Consider the following 19,194-nt stretch of genomic DNA (forward strand, 5'->3'; position numbering starts at 1 on the left):
CCGGCACGCTCCGCTTCCGTTTCCGCTTCCGCTTCCGACGAGGGGCGGGCGGCGGCGGGAGCCGGGGCGACGTGTCGGGAGCGGACGGGACGGGCCCGGGAGCTGGGGCGGCAATGGTGGGAGCGGCACCGGGAACGGGGAACGGGGACGGGAACCGGGATCTGACTGAAGGGAACCGGGACCGGGGGCTGGGAACCGGGAATGGGGCCGGGGAGGAGAGCGGGGCCTAGGCCGGGACCGGGAACCGGGGATCGGGGGCTGAGGAGGGGACGCGGGGACAGGGCCCGGGGGCCGGGGATCCCCGGGAGCCGCCGCTGCCCGCCGCCGTGCCCCCGCAGGAGCTGGAGGCGATGAGCCGGTACACCAGCCCGGTGAACCCGGCCGTGTTCCCGCACCTCACCGTGGTGCTGCTGGCCATCGGCATGTTCTTCACCGCATGGTTCTTCGTGTATCCTGCGGGGACACCGGCACCGGGACGGGCTGGGGTGGGGGTGGTGTCGCTTCGCTGTGCCCCCGTTGTCGCCTTAACCCCCCCCGCCGGCAGCTACGAGGTGACCTCCACCAAGTACACGCGGGACATCTACAAGGAGCTGCTGATCTCGCTGGTGGCCTCGCTCTTCATGGGTTTCGGTGTCCTGTTCCTGCTGCTGTGGGTCGGTATCTACGTCTGAGGCTGCCCGGCGCCCCCCCGACGGCTGTAAGCTGCCCGAGACCTTTGTGCTGTGCGTGCATGGTGCCTGCGTGCAGGGGGTGCCCGGAGAGCTGCCGCCAGGGCAGCTGCTCTGTACCAAACCCAGATTCCTTCGGGGGCAGATTTAGGGGATATAAATGGCCGTGCTCTGATCTCAGCCTCCTCAGGGCAGCCCTGGGGTTTAAGCAGCGCAGCGGCCTCGCAGCACACGCCTCTGCTGCTGCTCTTCCTCCATCAGCTGCGCTTCTGCCAGTGCTGAGCTGCAACGCAGCTGCTGGCTGATTTGGGTGGAGAGGGGTCCCGTGCCCTCCAGGGCAGAACCGGTGTTCAATTTGAGGCAGTGCGCTCCTCTGCTCAAGGAGTGTTTCTGACCCAGCAGAACCTGGTGGGGGATCTGCCCCACGCTGTGGGGCTTTTTGTGTGCTCACACAGCCCTGGCAGGCTGCAGTTGGAGCGGCTGCAGCAGCGTCCAGGGCTGCTCTGGGTAAAGCTGTCTCACCTCCTTCCTCTCTCCTTTGGTTCTAGGTGGGAGGCCCTGCAGAAGCTCTTTTTATATTTCTTTTACATTTCTACAAGGAAGCCTGTGTCAGGCATGGACTGTGCTCCTGTCAGGTGACTGCTGCCAGCACAACAAACCAAACCTGAATAAAGCTGGCTTCGTGATGCACCTGCCTTTGGACTTGCGGTTTGTCTTTCACCTGGCTTTTCTTTTCACCGGGCTTTTTGAAACAGCCTTGATTTCTGCACAAAATCCATGAGCTTTGGGATGGTCCCTGTGTTGCACCTGCAATTCCAGCAGCCGTCTCCTTGGCTGATTTCAGCAGCTGGAGCAGCTGTTTTGTAAGGAATCGAGCACAGTTTGTATTTCCTTCTAGGCTATTGAACACACAATTGGAATTGAGCTGCAGAGTTACTGCTGTGAAACTGCAGCTGGTGGTGTGTGACACATCCCTGGTGTCAAACTTTCCTATTTGGTAGAGGAGCTTTCCCTCTGCGAGTGCTCTCAGATGCTTTTGGGTCTGGACCTGACCTTTGAGGCATGAGCCAGAACTTAAATCTGGTCAAAAGCGTGTGTGCTGCGTAGCAGTGAGCAGCCACAGCCTGCAGTTATCCTGACCCCAACCTGTGCACGTCTGGAAGCTCACGCTGAGCAGGTGGCACTGGGGTTCCTCAGTCTTGTGACAAGCAGCGTATAACTACTGACCCAAAAGGCTGTTTTTTCATAGCAAGGGAGGAACGCAGCCAGGAGCCATCCTTGGATACAAAGCAGTATTTATATATTTATTTATATGGGCGTATTTACCTTGAGCATAAAACAAAGTCTAAATAAGCCAAACAAAAAAGTGGGGGATCCGGAGACTCAGCACTCAAATTCGGCAAAATATAAATATAAATCAGAAAGAAAGGAGGGAAACCACGCTTGTTTCCCACAAATAAAAACCGATAATCAATAATACCTGCTAAGAAGGCAATTCTACAAACTTGCTGGCAATATACAGTGATTAAAGCTGTGACAGCAACATTTAAACCAAACAAATTAGTGCTTTACTCTTTTTTTTTTTTTTCCTTAATTCTTGCAGTGGTGGCATAGTCTCTATTTACAGGCTTTAAGCTCTAACAGTAGGACAGAATGTTTGTGAATTTGCTTTTGAAACAAACTCCAAAAGAGCCAAACTTTGGCAAGTGGCCTCGTATCCACGCTCGTCTTCCTTCCTGCCAAGAATGTCTAGAGAGATGAAGCATCTTGTTTCCAGCTGAAGAGAGGGTTTTCCCCAGGCTGTGAGGCTGGAGACATCGGCTCAGAGCTCCCTCCGTCTCATGCAGGGAAAGGCCTGATTGTTAACTCTCTTGTTACTGATTGGGGATGGGGAACACAGCTGTAGTTACCGGTGGGCAGGGCAGGAACCTCGAGGGGCAGCCTGTGCAAACAGCTGTTTCTGGGGGCTTAGAAGCAATCCCGTGACCCTTTCATCACTACAACTCCCCCTCTGAGCTCGTTCCTGCCTTGCTGTCATACTGCTGTGCAGCTGCCCGTGGAGCTGGTGTATGATTTGTGGTGTACTTTAAGACAAAAGATACGGTTTTCAGCAACATAAGATGCCGAAGATGGCATTCTGAAGCTCTGATGCTGTGGATCGCTGTCAGCCCGTGTGGTTTTCTGCTGTAAAACAGCTGTATGGGGGCTCAGACCACCCTTTGCACGTTAGCTATTGCCTCCCCTCATTTATTGAGCTAACTGGCCGCTGGTTTTGAGGCACGCAGCATTCAGCACACGCATGGGAAACCACCGTTCCCTTGTACAGTCCTGTTAGCAGAAAAAGGCACTAGAGATGTTCCCGTAGCCCTTAGGCACTTGGTTCGCTGGGGCCCTCATAAACCCCATGGCTAAGCATTGCGGGGACACCTGAGAGGCTCCATCTCCCCCTGGGCCACTGCTGCTGGCGTTTCCAGTGATTGATTGCTTCCTCCCCCCTCGGAGCAGCTTCCCCTGCGGCAGGGGAGAAGCAGACCCGGCTCTCAGCTGCCCTCAGCCATGACCATCAGTGAGGGGGGCGGTGGTGGGGATTGCAGGCAGCACTTTCAGCTCTGGCCCTCACGGCACTGCCCGGTGCCCCTGCGGGGGCTGAAAAAGGGCACGGGCATCGAGACCAGTTTGGCAGTAAGGGAAAACAGTGGCTGAGAAGGGTCTGAGAAGGCCACCCCTCAGCTGAGCAGCCCTCGAGGAGCACAAGGCATCGCTCACCTCAGTAAGGACTTGCCAGGCTGGGCCACTGATTGCCAACTGGAGAGTAGAAGCTGCCAAGAAAGCAACTTCACAGGTTAAGGCTGGGCAAGAACGCCTCGGGCAGGTGGAGAGAAGAGCAGCGAGCATCCTCTCCAGAGCGCTTTGCTGCAGGGTTTCCCTACCAGCTGCAGGCAGCAGAAAAGCCTGGACATGGAGCTGACTGACCTGTGTGTGCGTAGGCACCCCCATGCCTTTGGACCTCTTGCTCTCTCTCCAGGCTCCCCAGAGCGGGGCAGAAGGCCTCCGTGAGCTTCATTCCCACTTGCCTGCCTGGCATTCCCTGCTCACCCTCCGTTTCCTGGCTGCCCAGGCTTCAGTGCGTTTTAGTAACCGGAGCGCATCACCGATGTAGGTCGCTGTTTGCTGCCCACAGGCACGGCACGGGAATGAAGACCTGACCTCGAATCTGCCCTGCAAACAAAGGAAGGGGCCAGGTCCTCTGGAGGCAGGGACACAAACCCCCAGTGATGCTGCAAGGAAGCACAAGGCTACGGCTGCTCTGCTGGGAGAAACTCAGAAGGGAGCTCTGAAGCAGGTGACAGGAGATAAAGCTGCTCCCCAGGCTGGGGAGGGAAGGCAGGGTAGGGTCCCACGAGGTGCACGTAGGAACCATCTATCGGCTAAAACATCTTTGCAGCTTCTTTCTCCGGCACAGCCGAGCCAGCTGGTGGTGGCAGAGGGACTGCTGCATCCATCTCCACTGACAGGAACAAAATGCAGCAGCCGGAGCCTGATGCACTTTCCCAAAACCAGTTTGGTTTGAGCCGCCTGTGTCCAGTGACGGGGCCGCAAGGGGCAAGGTTGCTCTTCTCTGAAGCCAGCTTTAGAGTTTCCTTCAGGACTGGAGAGTGGTGTTTCCCCCTCACTGCCCTTCCACAGCAGTGGCTGCTGCTTCCTTGGAAAAACGAGTCACAGCTGTATGGTGGCTCAGCCTCCAGGAGTGCAGAGGGCTCCTTCTTCAGCGAGAGGGGCTGGGGCAGGACGCGTGAGCGCTGGTCACTCTGACATGTCCCGGCACAGCTGTAGCAGTCAAGCTTTACTGTGGAGCTCAGCAGTGGCCCCCTTTGGTTTCCTATGTGAGACACGACGTAGCTCAACAGGGACAGAATTAAGAGACCCATTTTTATACGGCTTAAAAAAAAAAATAAAATTCAGTAGTTTAGCAAGTTAAGAACTTGTAACAGTAAAAATACCCAAAGTACACTCAACATCACTGCTTTCTGAGAACGGTGACAGCGAGGACCCACAGTCACTGCTGTTGTCTCCTCCTTTGTGGGAGAAAATCAGCCTCTTTTTGCCAGTGCCTGGCAGAGATCTGTTAGCCTGGTGGTGCAGTGAGACCAGGCCATGCAGCCCCAGTGACCCAGCCTGGCTCTGCAGGGTGAGCTGTGTGTTGCCAGTGGTCATTCTCAGCACGTCTGGGTGGAGCAGCTGCGTTGACTCGAGACGACTGGGCAGCTCCACATGCACTGCAAGAGGCCACGCGCTGCTGGCAAACGAAGGAAACGGGTCCCCACGACACTTAACACAGGTGGCTTGGGGTTAATTTTTCTCCCATGGGTTGATGGCAAGCATCCCCACGCGTGGTTTGGCCTGGGCACAGCCTCAGCAGCATCTTCAGTGGGGTTCTTAGGTTTATCCATCCAGACCTGGATACGGTGACGGAGCACAGCGAGGAGAGGGGGACAGGGAGGGCAAACGTGGAAGCTGCACCTTCTCTTGCTGTCTGCAGAGAATGGTCTGTTCAGGGTTCCTGGGGTCTCCAGGGGTCTGCGGAGGGGGGCTGCAGGGGATGGCCCTGGGCCAAACTAGAAGGAACAGCAACTCCAGTGTACGACTTCCAGTACGTCCAGGCACAGCCTTCCTTTCCAGGTGAAACTCCAGCGTTTCCCTCTTGGAAAGGGCTCCAGTGTTGAGCAATTCCAGTGTTGCGGAGAGCTGACGTGGCACATCTGGGACCAGTGGGCCAGTACAGGATGGAGCTCCCATCCGTGCTGCGGGACGTGGCAGATCTGTCCACATTCAGTCCAGTGTAATGCTTTCAAATCCAGTGTCACAGGGGGCAGGAGAAGCGACGGGAGACACAAGCGTCCCCCATAAGGGATGGAGAGGTGTCCAGGGCGTGTGGGGTGGCAGGAGGTGGTGCTGGGTGAGTCCAGGAGACACTGCAGGGCTGGTTGTGTTTCTGTGGCTTAGGTCCTATGTTCTGTGTGTGCTGTGCTTCAGTGTCTGCATCGCCAGCCACAGCCAAACCAGCTCCACGCCTGAAGCGGGTGATGGGGGTAAGGTGGGGCTGGGGGCTATTGGAGGAGGGTGTACGGGAGTCTCCCCAGTGTCACCAGTCCCCCTCCTCTCTCCAACCAGAGGGCACTGGTGCTGCCAGGACTCACTCACAGAGCCAGTAAAACTGGAAATAATAGTCAGTGAAAAGGTGTCCCATCTGCTCGGGAGTAGTGCTGCAGTTGGCTCGGCCCTATGTGAGAAAGCAAGAAAAAGAGCTTACAGACAGGCAAGATGCATGCTCCAAGGGGGGGGGATTGTGCCTGAACTTTGTGCTGGCACAGACAAAGATCATAATCTGTTCTAGGCCTGCGTGTGAGCAGCTGGCTCTGTCGCACTGCCCTTCCCCATGTGTGGGTAGGCACTTGTTCCCCCCCCTCCCCGCCCTGAATTACATCCCTCTACTACCTGCGTGGCTTGGAAGGGAACAGCCATGCTGGAGAGGGCTGTGGAAGGCTCCCCACACAATGTGGGCACGAAACCTGTGCCACGATGGTGCCACATTCCCATCGCTCTCCTTCCACTTAGCCCTGGACAAGAGGAAAGGCAAAGCAGCTGCTGGTACTCACAGGCTGCGCTACTCTGAAGTGGTAGGTGAACTCCCTGAAAGACATCATCACGAGAGGCCAACGGTGCGATGTTTCCTGGGGAAGAAAACAGAAGGGGGGAGATGAGACCCAGGCTGAGCATCCCGGGATGTCCTCCTAGGGCAGACTAGCAAGGAAATGCACAACCCCCCTCTGTCGAGTGACCCTACAGCTGTCTCTGGAGCAGAAGTACCACCTCCAAGATCAGCAATAGAGCTGGATTGAGAGTGGGGCAAGGAGGTACTTAGACATTTTATCCAGCTCCACAAGCATCAGAAGCACTGAGTACTACATGACCAGCTGGTGCAGGGATATCTGAGGTACATTTACAGCAGGCAGTGCAGAGTACAGCTATCAGAGCACAAAGTCCCTTCAGCAACTCTTGTGCTGCCCTGGCCAGACTGCTGTAGTCCTTTCTGGAGGTATCTGTGTTGTGTTGGTGGTGATGCTTCACAAATGTGGATTCTGTGAGCCCAACCCTCCCTACCTGCATGTCCGTGGCATTGGTGGAGCTGTCTGTGCTCACGGTATCCTGGCAGGGGTCGCTGGAGACAACATCACAAAGGGAGATGGTCAACGTGGAGGAGGAGCTGGGGAGACAAGATGTGGTGAGACCCTGGAAGGCACCAGCCTCTGCTGTCTCTTACAAGGCTGGGCAACAGACACCGCAGTGACATGGCACAGTATCCTGCTGACTTCGAGGGTACAGAAGCACCAAAGAAAGCAGCCCTGCCCACTCACTTCATCTCCAGGGTCAGGTTGGTGTTCACTGCTGTGAGCTGGCTGACAGGGATGCGGTAGGTGAAGTTCCCAGTCCTACAGGGAGACAGAAAGTGCATTAGACCTGACCGCAGCATTGCAGCTGGCTGAGAGATGGTTGGGACAGGACCCAAAGTCTCTGTTGGGTTGGGACTTCAGAGGGGAAGGCTTCCCAGGCTAATTCCCAAGGGAGAACTCATCATCAAATGCAGTCTTCCTGCACTGCAGGTGAAGGAGCAGGGCTGGACCCCAAGCCCCAGCTCCTCTGTCCACGGAGCGGCAAGGGCTGCCTCTGGGTGATGGTAGGAAAAGGCCCAAAGCTCCAGGAGCTGCCCACCTGCTTCTGGAGCTCCCCAAGATGCCACCACCGTGCCAGCAGCTATCCCAGCCTTGCTCACCTGCATGCGTTGCTGGCTGTGCAGTACTGGGACTGGATGGCCATGTCGATCTCCAGGATCCGGATGGAGCGCAGCACTGGGCTTGGCCCTGCAGGTGGGAGACGGGCAATGTAGGAACGGCAAAGGGATGGCAGCTGGGGCAGCCTGGGTGAGGAGGGCTGGAAGGGACGCCGGGCACTGAGACTGTCTTTCTGCATCCCCATGCCATCAGAGAGAAGGGTCACCCTGCTGCAACACTGCGCTAACACCACGTCCAGCCACAGAGAGCCACGAGCCTGAGGCTCTGCTGCCAGTGGCTGGTCAGCAAACTCCTTTCCCTCTGCTACCAACATGACTGAACCTGTGTGTTTCTTTCTCTAAATCTAATTTGGAAAAGGCTGAGTGGTGGGGCTATGAAGGGAGTTGCCGTAATGGCAGCCTCAGAAGGGAACCAAGGGACTAACTCGACCAGAAAGCGTAGGGCAGCAGGGGGAGGAAGCGCAGAGGTGGAGATTGAACCCGGCTGCACTGGAAGAGCTGAGGATGAACAAGCCACAGCCCAGGGACACAGTGAGGGACCCAGACAACGGAGGATACCCCAAGAGGCTGCCCGGGGGTGCGGTGCTGCTGTGGGGATGGAAGAGGAGAGGGCCCACCTACCATCCGTGCTGGGATCCTTCGTGCGGGGCCACTCGCTCACCGGCTGCTTGATGCTGCGCTGCTGCCGGGCCTGCCCCAGTGGGGAGTTGCTGCGGGAGAGCGAGAGGTTGGAGATGTACTTGGATTTGCCCTGGAGGTGGGTGAAGGGGGAGGAGGGGCTGGCATTGGGGCTGCCGAAGCTCTGAGACCTGTCAGGCGTCTTTGGCCACTTGGTGTAGGAGGTCGCTTTTCCGGTGACGCCCCTGGATTTGGCTTTGATATTTGTCACTGGCAGGAGTGAGGTCTGACTTTGGTCTGCGAAGGAAAGGGAGAGAGGTTGCGCTGAGAGGCAGAGGCTGGCAGCATTCCTGCCTCCAAGGCCAGTGCAGAGAGAAGGGCTGTCAGCTCTGGGCTTGTCCTGTCCCAGTGTCTCCTCCAGCATTACACCCCCGTGTGTAACAGCCTCCGTGCCTGGAGGGAATGGTGCAAAATCCTCGCAGACAGGGAAGCTGTGACAGGCTGTGGGAACAAAGAGCGGGCACTGCACTGCCCTTGCACAGGGCAGTATTTAAGGCATGACTCCAGGGCTGTTACAGCTCTGCTCTGACTGCCTGAGGTGCTGTTGCTCCTGCAATGGTGATGGAGTAAGAGCTTGCAAAAGCCCTGCTTGTGCAGCCAAGAGGCAGCGCAGCTCCTGGCCTGCCCAAACCCTGCTCAAAGCAAACACAGGCCTGGCATAGCCTCTCATGGCCGAGCTCCATGGGGACCTTCCAGTCCCCACTTACCCTGGCAGCATGATCAGGGATGTACAAAACCACACCGCACAGGCAGCAAAGGCTGAGCAGCCTGGCAGTCCTGCTTTGCCCCCTGGCTGCATGCTGGAGCAGGTCTCAGCCCCTCCAGGCAGTGGGTGTGGAGGAAACTGGGCACCTTGCGGAGGCTGCGTGTCATTTTCATAAGGTGAAGAGGTAGGTGAGAAACTAGGTGAGGGATCTGAGGTGACACAGTGGTGGGACGGACAGCACAGAGTCGTCCCAGCACCTCCTGCTGGGCTGGTACTTACCTGTCCTGTTAGTGGCATGAGTAGGGCTGGTCTCAGACAGGGCGATGGAGGAGACGTTGGTGGGAGCAGCAGAGCAGCACATGGAGAAACAAGGTGGGTTGAAGCACGCTAGCACACTGTGACCGGGGGAACTGCTGAGCAAGTCAGGCACATTTGCTGTGACTGCAGGGCAAAGAGGAGAGACACTTGGAATAAGCCAAGGGAAGGAGCATCACATGCCATCAGCACCCTGTCTATAAAACCACAGCCCCAGGACCTCCCAGCATGCAGACAGCTCCACGCCAGTGAACCCATGGCAAGGAGCTACAGCTGTGACCATCACCCAGCACCACAACCCCTGTGTGTCTGCTGTGCCCCCTGCCATGCTGTGACCTACCATGCTGTGGGGGGGTCTTGCTACTGGCTCCGCCTGACGCAGCTGTGGACCGCACCATCTGCGTTTTATCAAAGTTCTGGCTTGCCCTGAAATGTAGGAAAACACGAGTGAAAACCTCCACTGCAGGGAACCACGGTGTCACTTGTACGGGAAGGGAGAAGCAGCTGTAGCAGTGAGTGGGTCGATGGGACCAGGTACACAGAGCAAGAGCAGGCACAGAGTGCAGTGGTAGTAGACTGGACTCCGGCAGTAAACTGGAGTGCTCTGGGAAAGGAAAGCAAGGCAGGAGAGAGGCACACAAGCCACAAAGACAGCTAGGAGAGCTAGGAAATGTCACAAAAGATGGTGTGGCTGTCCCATGGCACGGACAAGCCTAATCTGGTTCAGAGGACATGAGCAATGCTCCCTTGGTGCTCACTGTGGAAAAGACTACTCAGTGAATTTACTTTCTAATAGTGATCTCTGGGGTGGATTTACATGCCTGGGTCTCAAGATTTGAGATGGTTCCTCACCTTGTGTTTGTTTTTTTGTTTGTTTGTTTGTTTGCTTGTTTGTTTAGAAATACACACAATCCCACCTAGATTTGTCCTACTCAATTTCAGGCATTTCACTGAAGCTGAGGAAGCCACAGGCACCTCATGTGGGTGGTGGGGCAAATATGAGAAGTGAGTAACCACTGCCTGGTGCTGTTTTTCTCCCCTTTTCATTTTGTCTAGGCACCAGCTACTGCCTGTGGAGAGATGGGATAAACACAGCCTCTTGCCTTCACAGACTGCAGCTGCCCACCAGGCAGAGATTCCTACTCAGTTCCTAACAAAAATTAAAGATTTCACCTCTCCAGTCCCTCCTCATTTCAGTTTTCTCTGTCCCACATTTTGCTTGTCCTGCCTGTCCCCTTAGCACCAATCAAGGTTTATCAAAGATAAATGGAGCCTTTGTTCATTTAGAGAAACCCAAATACCACTGTCACCTGCAAGACTTACCTGATTACATATACTTCTTTTTTTAGTTAACAGAGACACAATAGTGGTCTCCTGGAGGACATGTGGACACCAGCCTCTGGAGCCAACCTTCATCCCAGCTGAAGATCTACCTCTATCCCTCAAGGTCCTCCATTTCCTTTGTCAACACTTTCCATGCCTGGTTTTATCTTGCATCCCATGAGCAACTACTTTTTTAATAGCTTCTTGTGAAACACTGCTGTGTAGTTCTAAAAAGAACAAATTAACACGCCTTCCACTGCTCTTTATGCAGCACTTTGTTGAAAGGGTGCTGATAGACAAATAAGACCTGTTTTCCTTTAAAGGGAAGTATGTTGCTGCAGCCCTGCAGATCACATCAACAAAGATGCTTTACGTGTCTGTTCCTAATTAGTAGCTCAGCCAGCTTTCCTGGTGTTGCAGTAAGATATTTAAGGCCATACCTCTCAAACACACTTTCTATTTATTTTTCTGAAGATATTGCTTTTCCTGCAGTGGCAAAATATAGGAGTGGAGTTTATAAACCAGTTGGACACTTCAGTAACTTGCCTGTTAGTGAGTCAGACACCAGGAGAACTGAGTCAGTACCTTCCCAAGCATTCCCAGTAGTAATGGCTCATATAAAGAAACAATTAAGTTGTGTTGTGTTTTTTTTTTGTTGTTGTTGTTTTTTTTTATGTCCTTCTTTTGCACACTAAGCTGTCCTATAATTGAGAGTGACCCTTCATAATAAAACTACTCATATATGAAGAGAGGGTAGGAACATTTTTTGGGCTAATTCTTCAGTTTCCATCCTTTTTAAATACTCCCTTCACGTCTTTCATACTGCCTGCTCCTGCTCTACCTGCAGTATGTAACTTCTTTATTTAGCCTTTGATTCACTGCCTCTTCAATCCACTATTCCTCCTGGAGCTCCAGCTGCTGAGCTGTATTTGTATCCCTTTCTTTGCCTTCATGTTTTGCCTAAGATTCTTTGTCTTCTGTGGTGTGGATGGAAGAAAAAGAGGAACTGAGAGAAAGGATGCAACAATTAAATAACAGTAGAATGAAAGAGTAACGTACCGTGGGCATAGAGCGACCGGGACCCCGGGACCCCTGTGCCGAAAGAGGGCCAGGAGACAGGCAGTGGGCACAGCAAAAGAGCTACAGGGCAGTGAAGGGAGAAGGGAAGAAAAGGAGGGTTGGTAGAAGTGAGGAAGGGCAGGGGGGAATGAAAGAGGGCATGGAAGATAATGGAAATGGAAGACAAGAAAGGGAAAATTAAAGTGAAAGTAGAAAGAAAATGGGTTGGATGGGAGATGTAACCACAACAAGAGGGAGAGGACAGGGAAAAGAGAGAAAAAGAGACTCATTATCTGGTATCGTGAGCTCCCAAAGGAGTGAAGTGTGCTGAAACTGAATGCCCAGCCCAGGCTAACCGTGTGCACACTGCTGGGGCCATTCCCTCGATACTCTCTGCACATTAAGGACACTGCTTGCAGTCTGTACCCTTGCCTTATGCCCTTGCCTGGTCCAGCCCCACCAGAGGCAGTGGGACTGTGCTGTTTTAATCCATCAGAAGAGGCAACCAAATAACATTCAGACAGGCCATGAGTATGTGAGCAGACAAACATCAGGACATTTTCTTTTTCTTCTCTGTTCTCACTTCTTGCTGCAAACAATGTAAGGCTTGGATACATGGACACATTTGGCTGGCTTTACAGCGTGGCTCACTGGAACCGTGGTCAGTAACCCCACGGTGGCTGCTCTTTCTGCCTCAGACTGCCCCAGGCACCACATCCTTCCCACAAAGCCCAGAGGTACCTACCCATCGATGTCCACAAGGTCCTCCTCACTGCGCAAGCTCAGCACATAGAGTGTGGACATGGACACCACACTGAAAAGACAGAGAGAGGTACAAGCTGAGGACAGGCATGAGACCACTCCTTGGAAATGAAGCAAACTGTGTTTCCAGCACTGCCTGTTCAGTTGGCCCAGCCTAGACCAAGCTGATGAGCTGGAGAGAGATGGTGAAGCAGCAGCCTGGGTATATGGTCTCACCTGAAGGCCATGATGATGACCAGGGCAATGATGGTGCCTTGCAGGAAGCGCTGACTGATGCAGGCCTGCTCCGGGACAACTGATGGTGACTACAAGACAGAAAGCGCAATATCAGCTCAGGACTCTTTATCGCTCTGGTCCTCTCTGCTTCTGAACACGGATCCCACCCATCACATTCCAAACTTTCCTCCTGTTCCCCTGCAAGCCCTGAAACCCCTCAGAGCAGAAGCCAGATAATGCCTTCATTAGGCATGGACGAAAAGGAAAGAGAGATGAGGAAATGGGAGCAGTCCGGGTCTCTCCCTCTGCAGCATGTGCAGGAAAACACTGGAGAACCATGCAGAAGACTGATCCCAAGCAGACCACCTTCCCCTGCACAGCAACACTCAGCTGGGAGCAGTCCCTTACCTTGCTGGCTACTTTGTGGGGCCTCTTTTTGTGGGGCATGCTTCCTGCACGGCTGAACTGGCTTCCTGCTTGGCTGCAAGGAGAAAGGAGGAATCGAGCTGAGCTGTGCAGGGACAGGCCCTGCCACTGCACCTCGAGTGGTTCTCAGGCAAAACCGTGATTCTCTGCCAGGGAAGAAATCTCTTTGTGACATGACAGGCACAAACCCTTGTCACTCAGCCTGCTCTGGGGTGGAGGGGGATGCTGGTGCATTGGCTCAGAAAGCCTGAATTCTGCCCCAAACCTTCATAAGCTGACATAGGTCAGTATAACAATTTTGGAAACGCAAGAAACTCTTTGCTCTGAGAATGCCACTCACTAATCTGGAAAAACATGGTGATGATTTCATAGTGTTTTCTGGGGGGCTGGTCTGAGAGCAGGATTTTGGTATGTGTATGACAGATCCGTGAGCTCTCTGAATCTACTGCAGACCAAATAACTTGCCAATGCCCCATCCCTCCTTCCCATCTCCTCTTTCCCCAAATGGGCTGCCATTCAGGGCTGCCTGGGCTCGAAGAAGAGATCCGTTTTGGCTCCCTTGCCCTCATACCTGAATGTCCCAGAGCTCACAGTTGATTTCATGCTGTCGAGCCGTTTGAGCTTGGCCAGCTTGTGACTCCATCTCTCTAGCTCATCGATGCGAGTCTCCAGGTTGTCTGTCAGTTTGCACAGCTCCTTCACAGCTCCCACGTTCTCCATAAATATACGCTCCTGCCAGGGAACAGGTCAGAAGTCTGAGTGGCTGGGCACATGGAGGCACGCCTTCTCCCCACTATGGATCCATCCACTCTGACTGCTCTCCTGTGCCCTGTTTCACGGGAAAGCCTAAATAACACCCCCCCAGCACTGGGGGAGTGGAAACGAGACCCACCCAGTAAGGCACACAGCCCCTGGTTGCGAGAACAAGAGTTCTGCTAAAACCCAACCCAAACAATAAGTGTTAGTTCAGGATCCCTGAGAACTGTGTCCTCTGCTGGTGTTACTCCAAGGAGTCCTCAGTCACAAAGGACAGACACAAAGTACTCATCTTCATCAGGAGCCCTTGGTTAAATTAAGTGAGGAATTCTCCCCACTTGCCCTTTCTCTGCCACTTCCCAGCCCTCCAAGTCTGTCTCCTGCTTGCGGTGCAAGCTGTTGGAGCTATTTTGCATCATTATCCAACATCCAGTTGATTCAGATCAATGGAGAGCCCAAATTCAGAAGCTTCTGGAGAGCAGCCTTCCCCTTGCAGCCCCTCTGGTAAAGGCAAGGCTTTCCAGCACAAGCACATCCCTCCAGCACAAGCACAGCTACATCCCACATACTGCTGCTGGTACTGTGGCATCACCCATGCCTCCTATCCACCCTCAGGATCTGCTACTCCATATCCCCGTGCAAAGCTCCCTGAGGCGAGGCAGCACCTCACTGGCATGCTGATACAGCACTGAGCTCAGAGGGTTTTGGACACTGTGGAAAAGCCCATGGTCCTGGCTACTGCTCGCTAGTGATGTAACTGCAGGGATCTAGGCTTCCACAAAGAAAAAACATGGCACTAAGCTCAGTCCTGGCCATTCATCCTCTGGGCACTGAGGATGGACTGATGCAGGAGAAAACTGGCAGCTTTGGGAGAACGTCAGGGATGTGTGCTATAGGAGGCTGTCTCCTCAATGCCCAGAGCAGCAAACAGGCTGCCACAGGTTATGGTGAGGTCAAGTAGCCAGGTGCTCCTGGTTATCTTGACATAACCACCTTATCTTATCTAGAAAGGAGAGATTATGACTAAGAGCCTCCCTACAGGCGGCTGCCAACAAGGAGTCCTTCCCGAGGGAGATGCTGCCAACTTTCACCAACATCAGGCTAGTTCCTCCCTGCAGATGTCTGCTGTCCACCCAGGTCTGCTCCTGACATCTGAAAGATCAGCCAGGTCTGAAACTTGTACAAGTGGTATTGGCTTAGAAAGATTTCCCGGGCACCATTATTTCCTTCTTCCACTTCCAGCTCCGCAACTCCCTTGACCCAGATTCAACAACCTCCCCAGCTTCCCCACCCTTCCTGTCCCTTTGGGCTGCCACTGACCTTGTTTACCACCAGGAAGTTCTCGAGGGTCTTTCCATTGGAAAAGACCAGGTCCCCAGTGTCCTTCACAGCTTCAGGAAGGATCTCCTTTACCTCCTGTGCAATGACACCTGCGTGGAAATGATACAGTGGGTCACAGGGATCTGGACAGCACTCCTGCCACAAATCTTTCTCTTGCCCGTGCGGTTGTTGGCAGGAACCCTCCAAGCTGGGGATAAAACAAAGGCTGTCTTCCCCTTCACCCCAGTCTGGGCAGGGCTGAGCAGAGCTCCTAAAGAGGCCCCATCACCTGGGCATCCCACAGACCACTGAGTCTCAGCTGTGGAAGAAGAGGCCGTTCAGACAAGGCTGGGTACATGGGAAATGCCTGTGGGAAATGCCACTTTCTCTCCAGCTCACTAAACAAAGAGCTTTATTAGATGCCTATGCTTCAGTTAGTGAGAGCCCCCCCACTCCAGCCCTGTGCCTGGTGGGGCTGCCCCATGAACAAAATTCTACTGTAGGTCATAGAATATAAGGTCTGCTGCCACAGATGTAAGCAGGAAAACACAGCAGGGTGACACAAGGCCCGTACCTGTCTCAGAAGTGTTGTCAATGCCCACTGTGGCTGCAAACTCGGGCTTGTAGTTGTAGTGTACTAGTCGCATACGGGAGATCCTCTTTAGCTGCTCTGTGGTGTCCACCTGGCACAAAACAGACATGTGCAACTCCTAAGTGGGGTGTTGCTTCTTAAGATCCCATGACTCTGACCCCAGGCAGCAAAACCCACTACAGTTCGTGTTAATGCTTTTATGACAGGTCCCAAAGGCAAGAGGTACTCCATGAAACAGCCCTGAACCCTACTCAGACCAGCCACGGGGACAAAGAGCATTTGCACTGGGATTAATCTCCAGTTCTCATCATTGGATATGTTCCTTGGGCAGAGAAGCCAGGAGGAAACCGAGCCCCATTGCACAACCAGGCACAGGGCAGAGGCAGTTTTCATAAATATGAGACACAACTGCACCAAGCTTTCCTGTACAGGGACATCCAGCTGAGAGGACTTCAGAGCAGAGCTGAGCCTCTCACTCAGGCTCTGGCAAGCCCCAGTGTGCTGCCTGAGGTATTCACTTGTTTTCAGGTTTGTCTGTTTTGCACGTGCTAGTTGTGGTTAGCAGTGGAAGTGCCAATATTCTTTAAGACATAATGGACTGGCTGTGTTTGGGACACACAGAGAAAGACAGAGTGCTAACGTCATTCCTCACCAGTCAATAAGAGCTCAGGCTTCCTATGAATTTGTCAAAATCATCTGCTGAAACAAGCTCACAAGAACACCTACGCTTTCTGCAGTGCCTTTTCAGATCCCTGATCAGCCAAACCTAGCCTGGCTCTTACCTCCTGGATGTCCTCCTTCACTCGGACGTCTGACGGGTGCATCAGTGAACCCATGACCTTCACATTGCCATGGACCACGAGGGCTTCATCAGGGCGGTCTGTGTTGATGCCAACCCGGCCATGGTGGAAAACAGTATCAGGGAGCTGTGCCCGCTGCCAGAGCACGTCACTGTCGCTCTCAAACTGGCCAGGGTTGGAGGCCTGTAGAGAGACAGGAAATTGGGAACTGGGAAACAACAGTAAGTAAACCAAGAAGAAGAATGCTGCAGTGCTGCTGGGCAGAGGCATTCTGAGACATGGCCAGAGGGGTGTCATCCGGAGAGCCCCACAGTCCTGTCCCACTATGCACCTTGCAGAGGAACTGGTTTGAAGGGAAGGCCACAGGGAACTGGTGGACATCAGAGAGCTCCAAGCACACTGTCCCCCTTAGTGTGTGTGGGAAACAGCTGGGAAACAAAGTTGGGGATAAGCAGAAGCACTGTGACAGCACAGCTGTCACGCCTCTGCAGAAGGGAGCCAGGAATAGGGAAGGTCTCAGCTGAAACTGGGGCATGTTGATCCAGGTGGCCTGAGAAGCCAGAGGGGAACTTTGGGATGAAGAGTTCAAGGCACAGGATCTTGGCAGGGATGCCCTCTCCATCCCACAGCTCACCACATGATGGCCCAAAGAATATCTCAAGGCCAAGCTGTGACAGCACCAGCAGGAGGGACAGCAAGCAGTTGAGCAGACAGTCACAGCAGAGGCAGAAGAGAACAAGCAAGGCCATGGAGGTGTGAGACAGCTTTGCAGCAGCACAATGGAAAGTGGCAGGGGCAGGGATCCATTGCCAGCTCTGGGAACAGATCCCAGCCTGCCCTTGCAATCTTGGCATTCATCTGCTTGTCCTGTCTAAGCCTCTTCCAGCAGAACCAAATTTATGCCCACTCTGCTCCTCTCTCTAAAGGAAAGTCCTTGCCTTCTTGAGCTGTCTGTTATCTCAGCTTTCAAAGCTCTTCCAACAGTTCCAACCAGAACCATGCAGGACAGCTGGAGACCATAATTGATATGGCTCCTGAGCCCCAAATCCTGGGGTTCTGGCCTGCTGCCACAGTTTTGTAACCCACTCACAGGTTGGGATGGGGTAGTCCAGGCTGCCTGCAATTCTGTGAAGTTCTGGGCACCCTGGAGGCTATGTAACTAACTCATCATGCCCTTGTCTGAAGACCCCAATGCCCCTCTGTGCGTGTTTTACCCCCTGCCTTCAGGCCACAGAGCTGGCTGCTCTCCTAACAGAGCCCTGGGAGGGTCTGGGGATGGTGCCTCTCTCTTCCTGCTCCTCTGCATTCCCATTTGAGCACTGCCACCTTAGCGTGTGCAAAACATGCAGCCCTGAGAAGGCACCCAGTCTTCCTGCACCAGGAGGTCTTGTCCCTGCTACAAAGTCCTAACAACTGTTCCCTCACTCCCAACAGCTCTGGCACTAGGGCAGGGCTGGGACAAGAGGACACCTTCCCTGTCCTGCACCAGGTTCTTGCATGCCCTGAAGCTGCTCTCACCAAACAGATGTGGAAAGGCTGGAGTGAGAACCCAGGCACAGACAGGAATAGCTACAAGCAAGGCAGTGACAGTTTGGAGAAGGTATTCGAGGGCTGGGTGGGGAAAACCAGAAAGAGAATTGCCCAGGTCACCCAGTGAAGGGCTGGAGGCACCCACAGAGGCTGAGGGAGGAGGGAGGACTTACTCGGACGATGATGCGCTCAGAAATGTGAGCTGCGAGTGTGTAGTTCTGGTTCTGTGCGTGCGCTTGCAGGGCTACCACGAGCATGAAATACCTGCCAAGAGAGGGGAGAGGTCAGGGTGCCGTCCTGCACTGGGAACTGCTGAGTCTGCCCCAAGGCTGAGGCACCAGGCTGTCACAGTGGGCTCAGCACATCCCCTCTCCCCTGTCCGCAACCCCTCATAGAACAGGGACAACCATTCCTGTGGCCACAGCAGACATCTCTTTTCCTCCACACAGACAAGGAGGGCCAGTGATGGACCTGCCACGCCCCCAAGGCTGGGGACTGGGACATCCAGAGGCCTTGAGAACTCAGAACAACTTGAAGGTGTCTGCTCCTCACCTCTGGTCTGGGTTGGGTTTGCCTTTTTTCCGCATGTTGTTGGCCGTGGTCTCACTAAAGTGCAGCCGCCCCACAGTGACCTTGGTGACCTGTTCTGGAGGCAGGTTGACCCTGGGGAAGGGGAAACACAGGAGAGAGTGAGGATACTGCTGGAGAGGTGGGTCCTTAGGGAATGGCCATCTCCTGGGCTGCTCCACAAAGGTAGGTCTATGAACTGGGCATAGAGTGGAGCGGGGAATGTAAAGAAAATAAAACTTTGCTGTGGGCAAAAGAGGATAAAACTGGAGGGTGTGCTACCCACAACACAGTCCCTGAGGCCTCTAGCTCAGCTCCCTTCCCCACCCTCTCCTGCTAATGCTTATTCCCCAGCAGCAATTCCCCGACATGAATGCAGCCTGGGCAATACTCACGTGACAGGGTTGAAGGGCCGTTTGCTGCGGTCAGACTGCGACTGCTCTATGTTGATTGACTGGTTCAAGGCCTCTAGCTGGAAAGAAAGGTTTGGGTACGTGACAAAGAGCCCTTCCCCTTCCCACCGCCTCTTCCCCAGCCTCCGCACATGCCAGCTGTCTGCCCAGCCCCTCCTGCAACGCAGCACAACTAAGGTGCAACACCGAGCTTGGGTGCCATTCTTGTCCAAG

General features: G+C 54.1%; 2 protein-coding genes across 5 annotated transcripts in view; one reads left to right on the forward strand and one right to left on the reverse strand.

The window, feature by feature from the left end:
- The first annotated feature begins 56 nt into the window (after nt 1-56).
- On the forward strand, nt 57-1,370 carry TMEM258 (transmembrane protein 258). Its single transcript, XM_032189147.1, has 4 exons — nt 57-116; nt 339-448; nt 545-697; nt 1,217-1,370. The coding sequence occupies exons 1-3, from the start codon at nt 114-116 to the stop codon at nt 669-671; spliced, it is 240 nt and encodes a 79-aa protein (XP_032045038.1). The 5' UTR covers nt 57-113; the 3' UTR covers nt 672-697; nt 1,217-1,370.
- A 576-nt stretch (nt 1,371-1,946) lies between these two features.
- MYRF (myelin regulatory factor) overlaps nt 1,947-19,194 on the reverse strand; it is a 61,690-nt gene continuing 44,442 nt past the window's right edge. For 2 of the 4 annotated variants that reach the window (XM_032189090.1, XM_032189087.1), the window contains 19 exons: nt 18,964-19,040; nt 18,554-18,664; nt 18,175-18,265; nt 16,454-16,654; nt 15,654-15,762; nt 15,080-15,189; nt 13,575-13,735; nt 12,986-13,058; nt 12,578-12,666; nt 12,345-12,413; nt 11,600-11,680; nt 9,558-9,643; nt 9,182-9,343; nt 8,140-8,433; nt 7,501-7,588; nt 7,085-7,159; nt 6,831-6,933; nt 6,326-6,400; nt 1,947-5,949 (listed from right to left, as the gene is read on the reverse strand). In XM_032189090.1, coding sequence (XP_032044981.1) covers nt 5,863-5,949; nt 6,326-6,400; nt 6,831-6,933; nt 7,085-7,159; nt 7,501-7,588; nt 8,140-8,433; nt 9,182-9,343; nt 9,558-9,643; nt 11,600-11,680; nt 12,345-12,413; nt 12,578-12,666; nt 12,986-13,058; nt 13,575-13,735; nt 15,080-15,189; nt 15,654-15,762; nt 16,454-16,654; nt 18,175-18,265; nt 18,554-18,664; nt 18,964-19,040 — 2,142 coding nt within the window. In that variant the 3' untranslated portion in view covers nt 1,947-5,862. The remainder of the gene's footprint in view (nt 5,950-6,325; nt 6,401-6,830; nt 6,934-7,084; nt 7,160-7,500; nt 7,589-8,139; nt 8,434-9,181; nt 9,344-9,557; nt 9,644-11,599; nt 11,681-12,344; nt 12,414-12,577; nt 12,667-12,985; nt 13,059-13,574; nt 13,736-15,079; nt 15,190-15,653; nt 15,763-16,453; nt 16,655-18,174; nt 18,266-18,553; nt 18,665-18,963; nt 19,041-19,194) is intronic. The other 2 variants (XM_032189089.1, XM_032189088.1) reach the window with 2 other exon arrangements.

This window comes from Aythya fuligula, chromosome 5 (assembly GCF_009819795.1).
Source record: "Aythya fuligula isolate bAytFul2 chromosome 5, bAytFul2.pri, whole genome shotgun sequence".
Classification (NCBI taxonomy): domain Eukaryota; kingdom Metazoa; phylum Chordata; class Aves; order Anseriformes; family Anatidae; genus Aythya; species Aythya fuligula.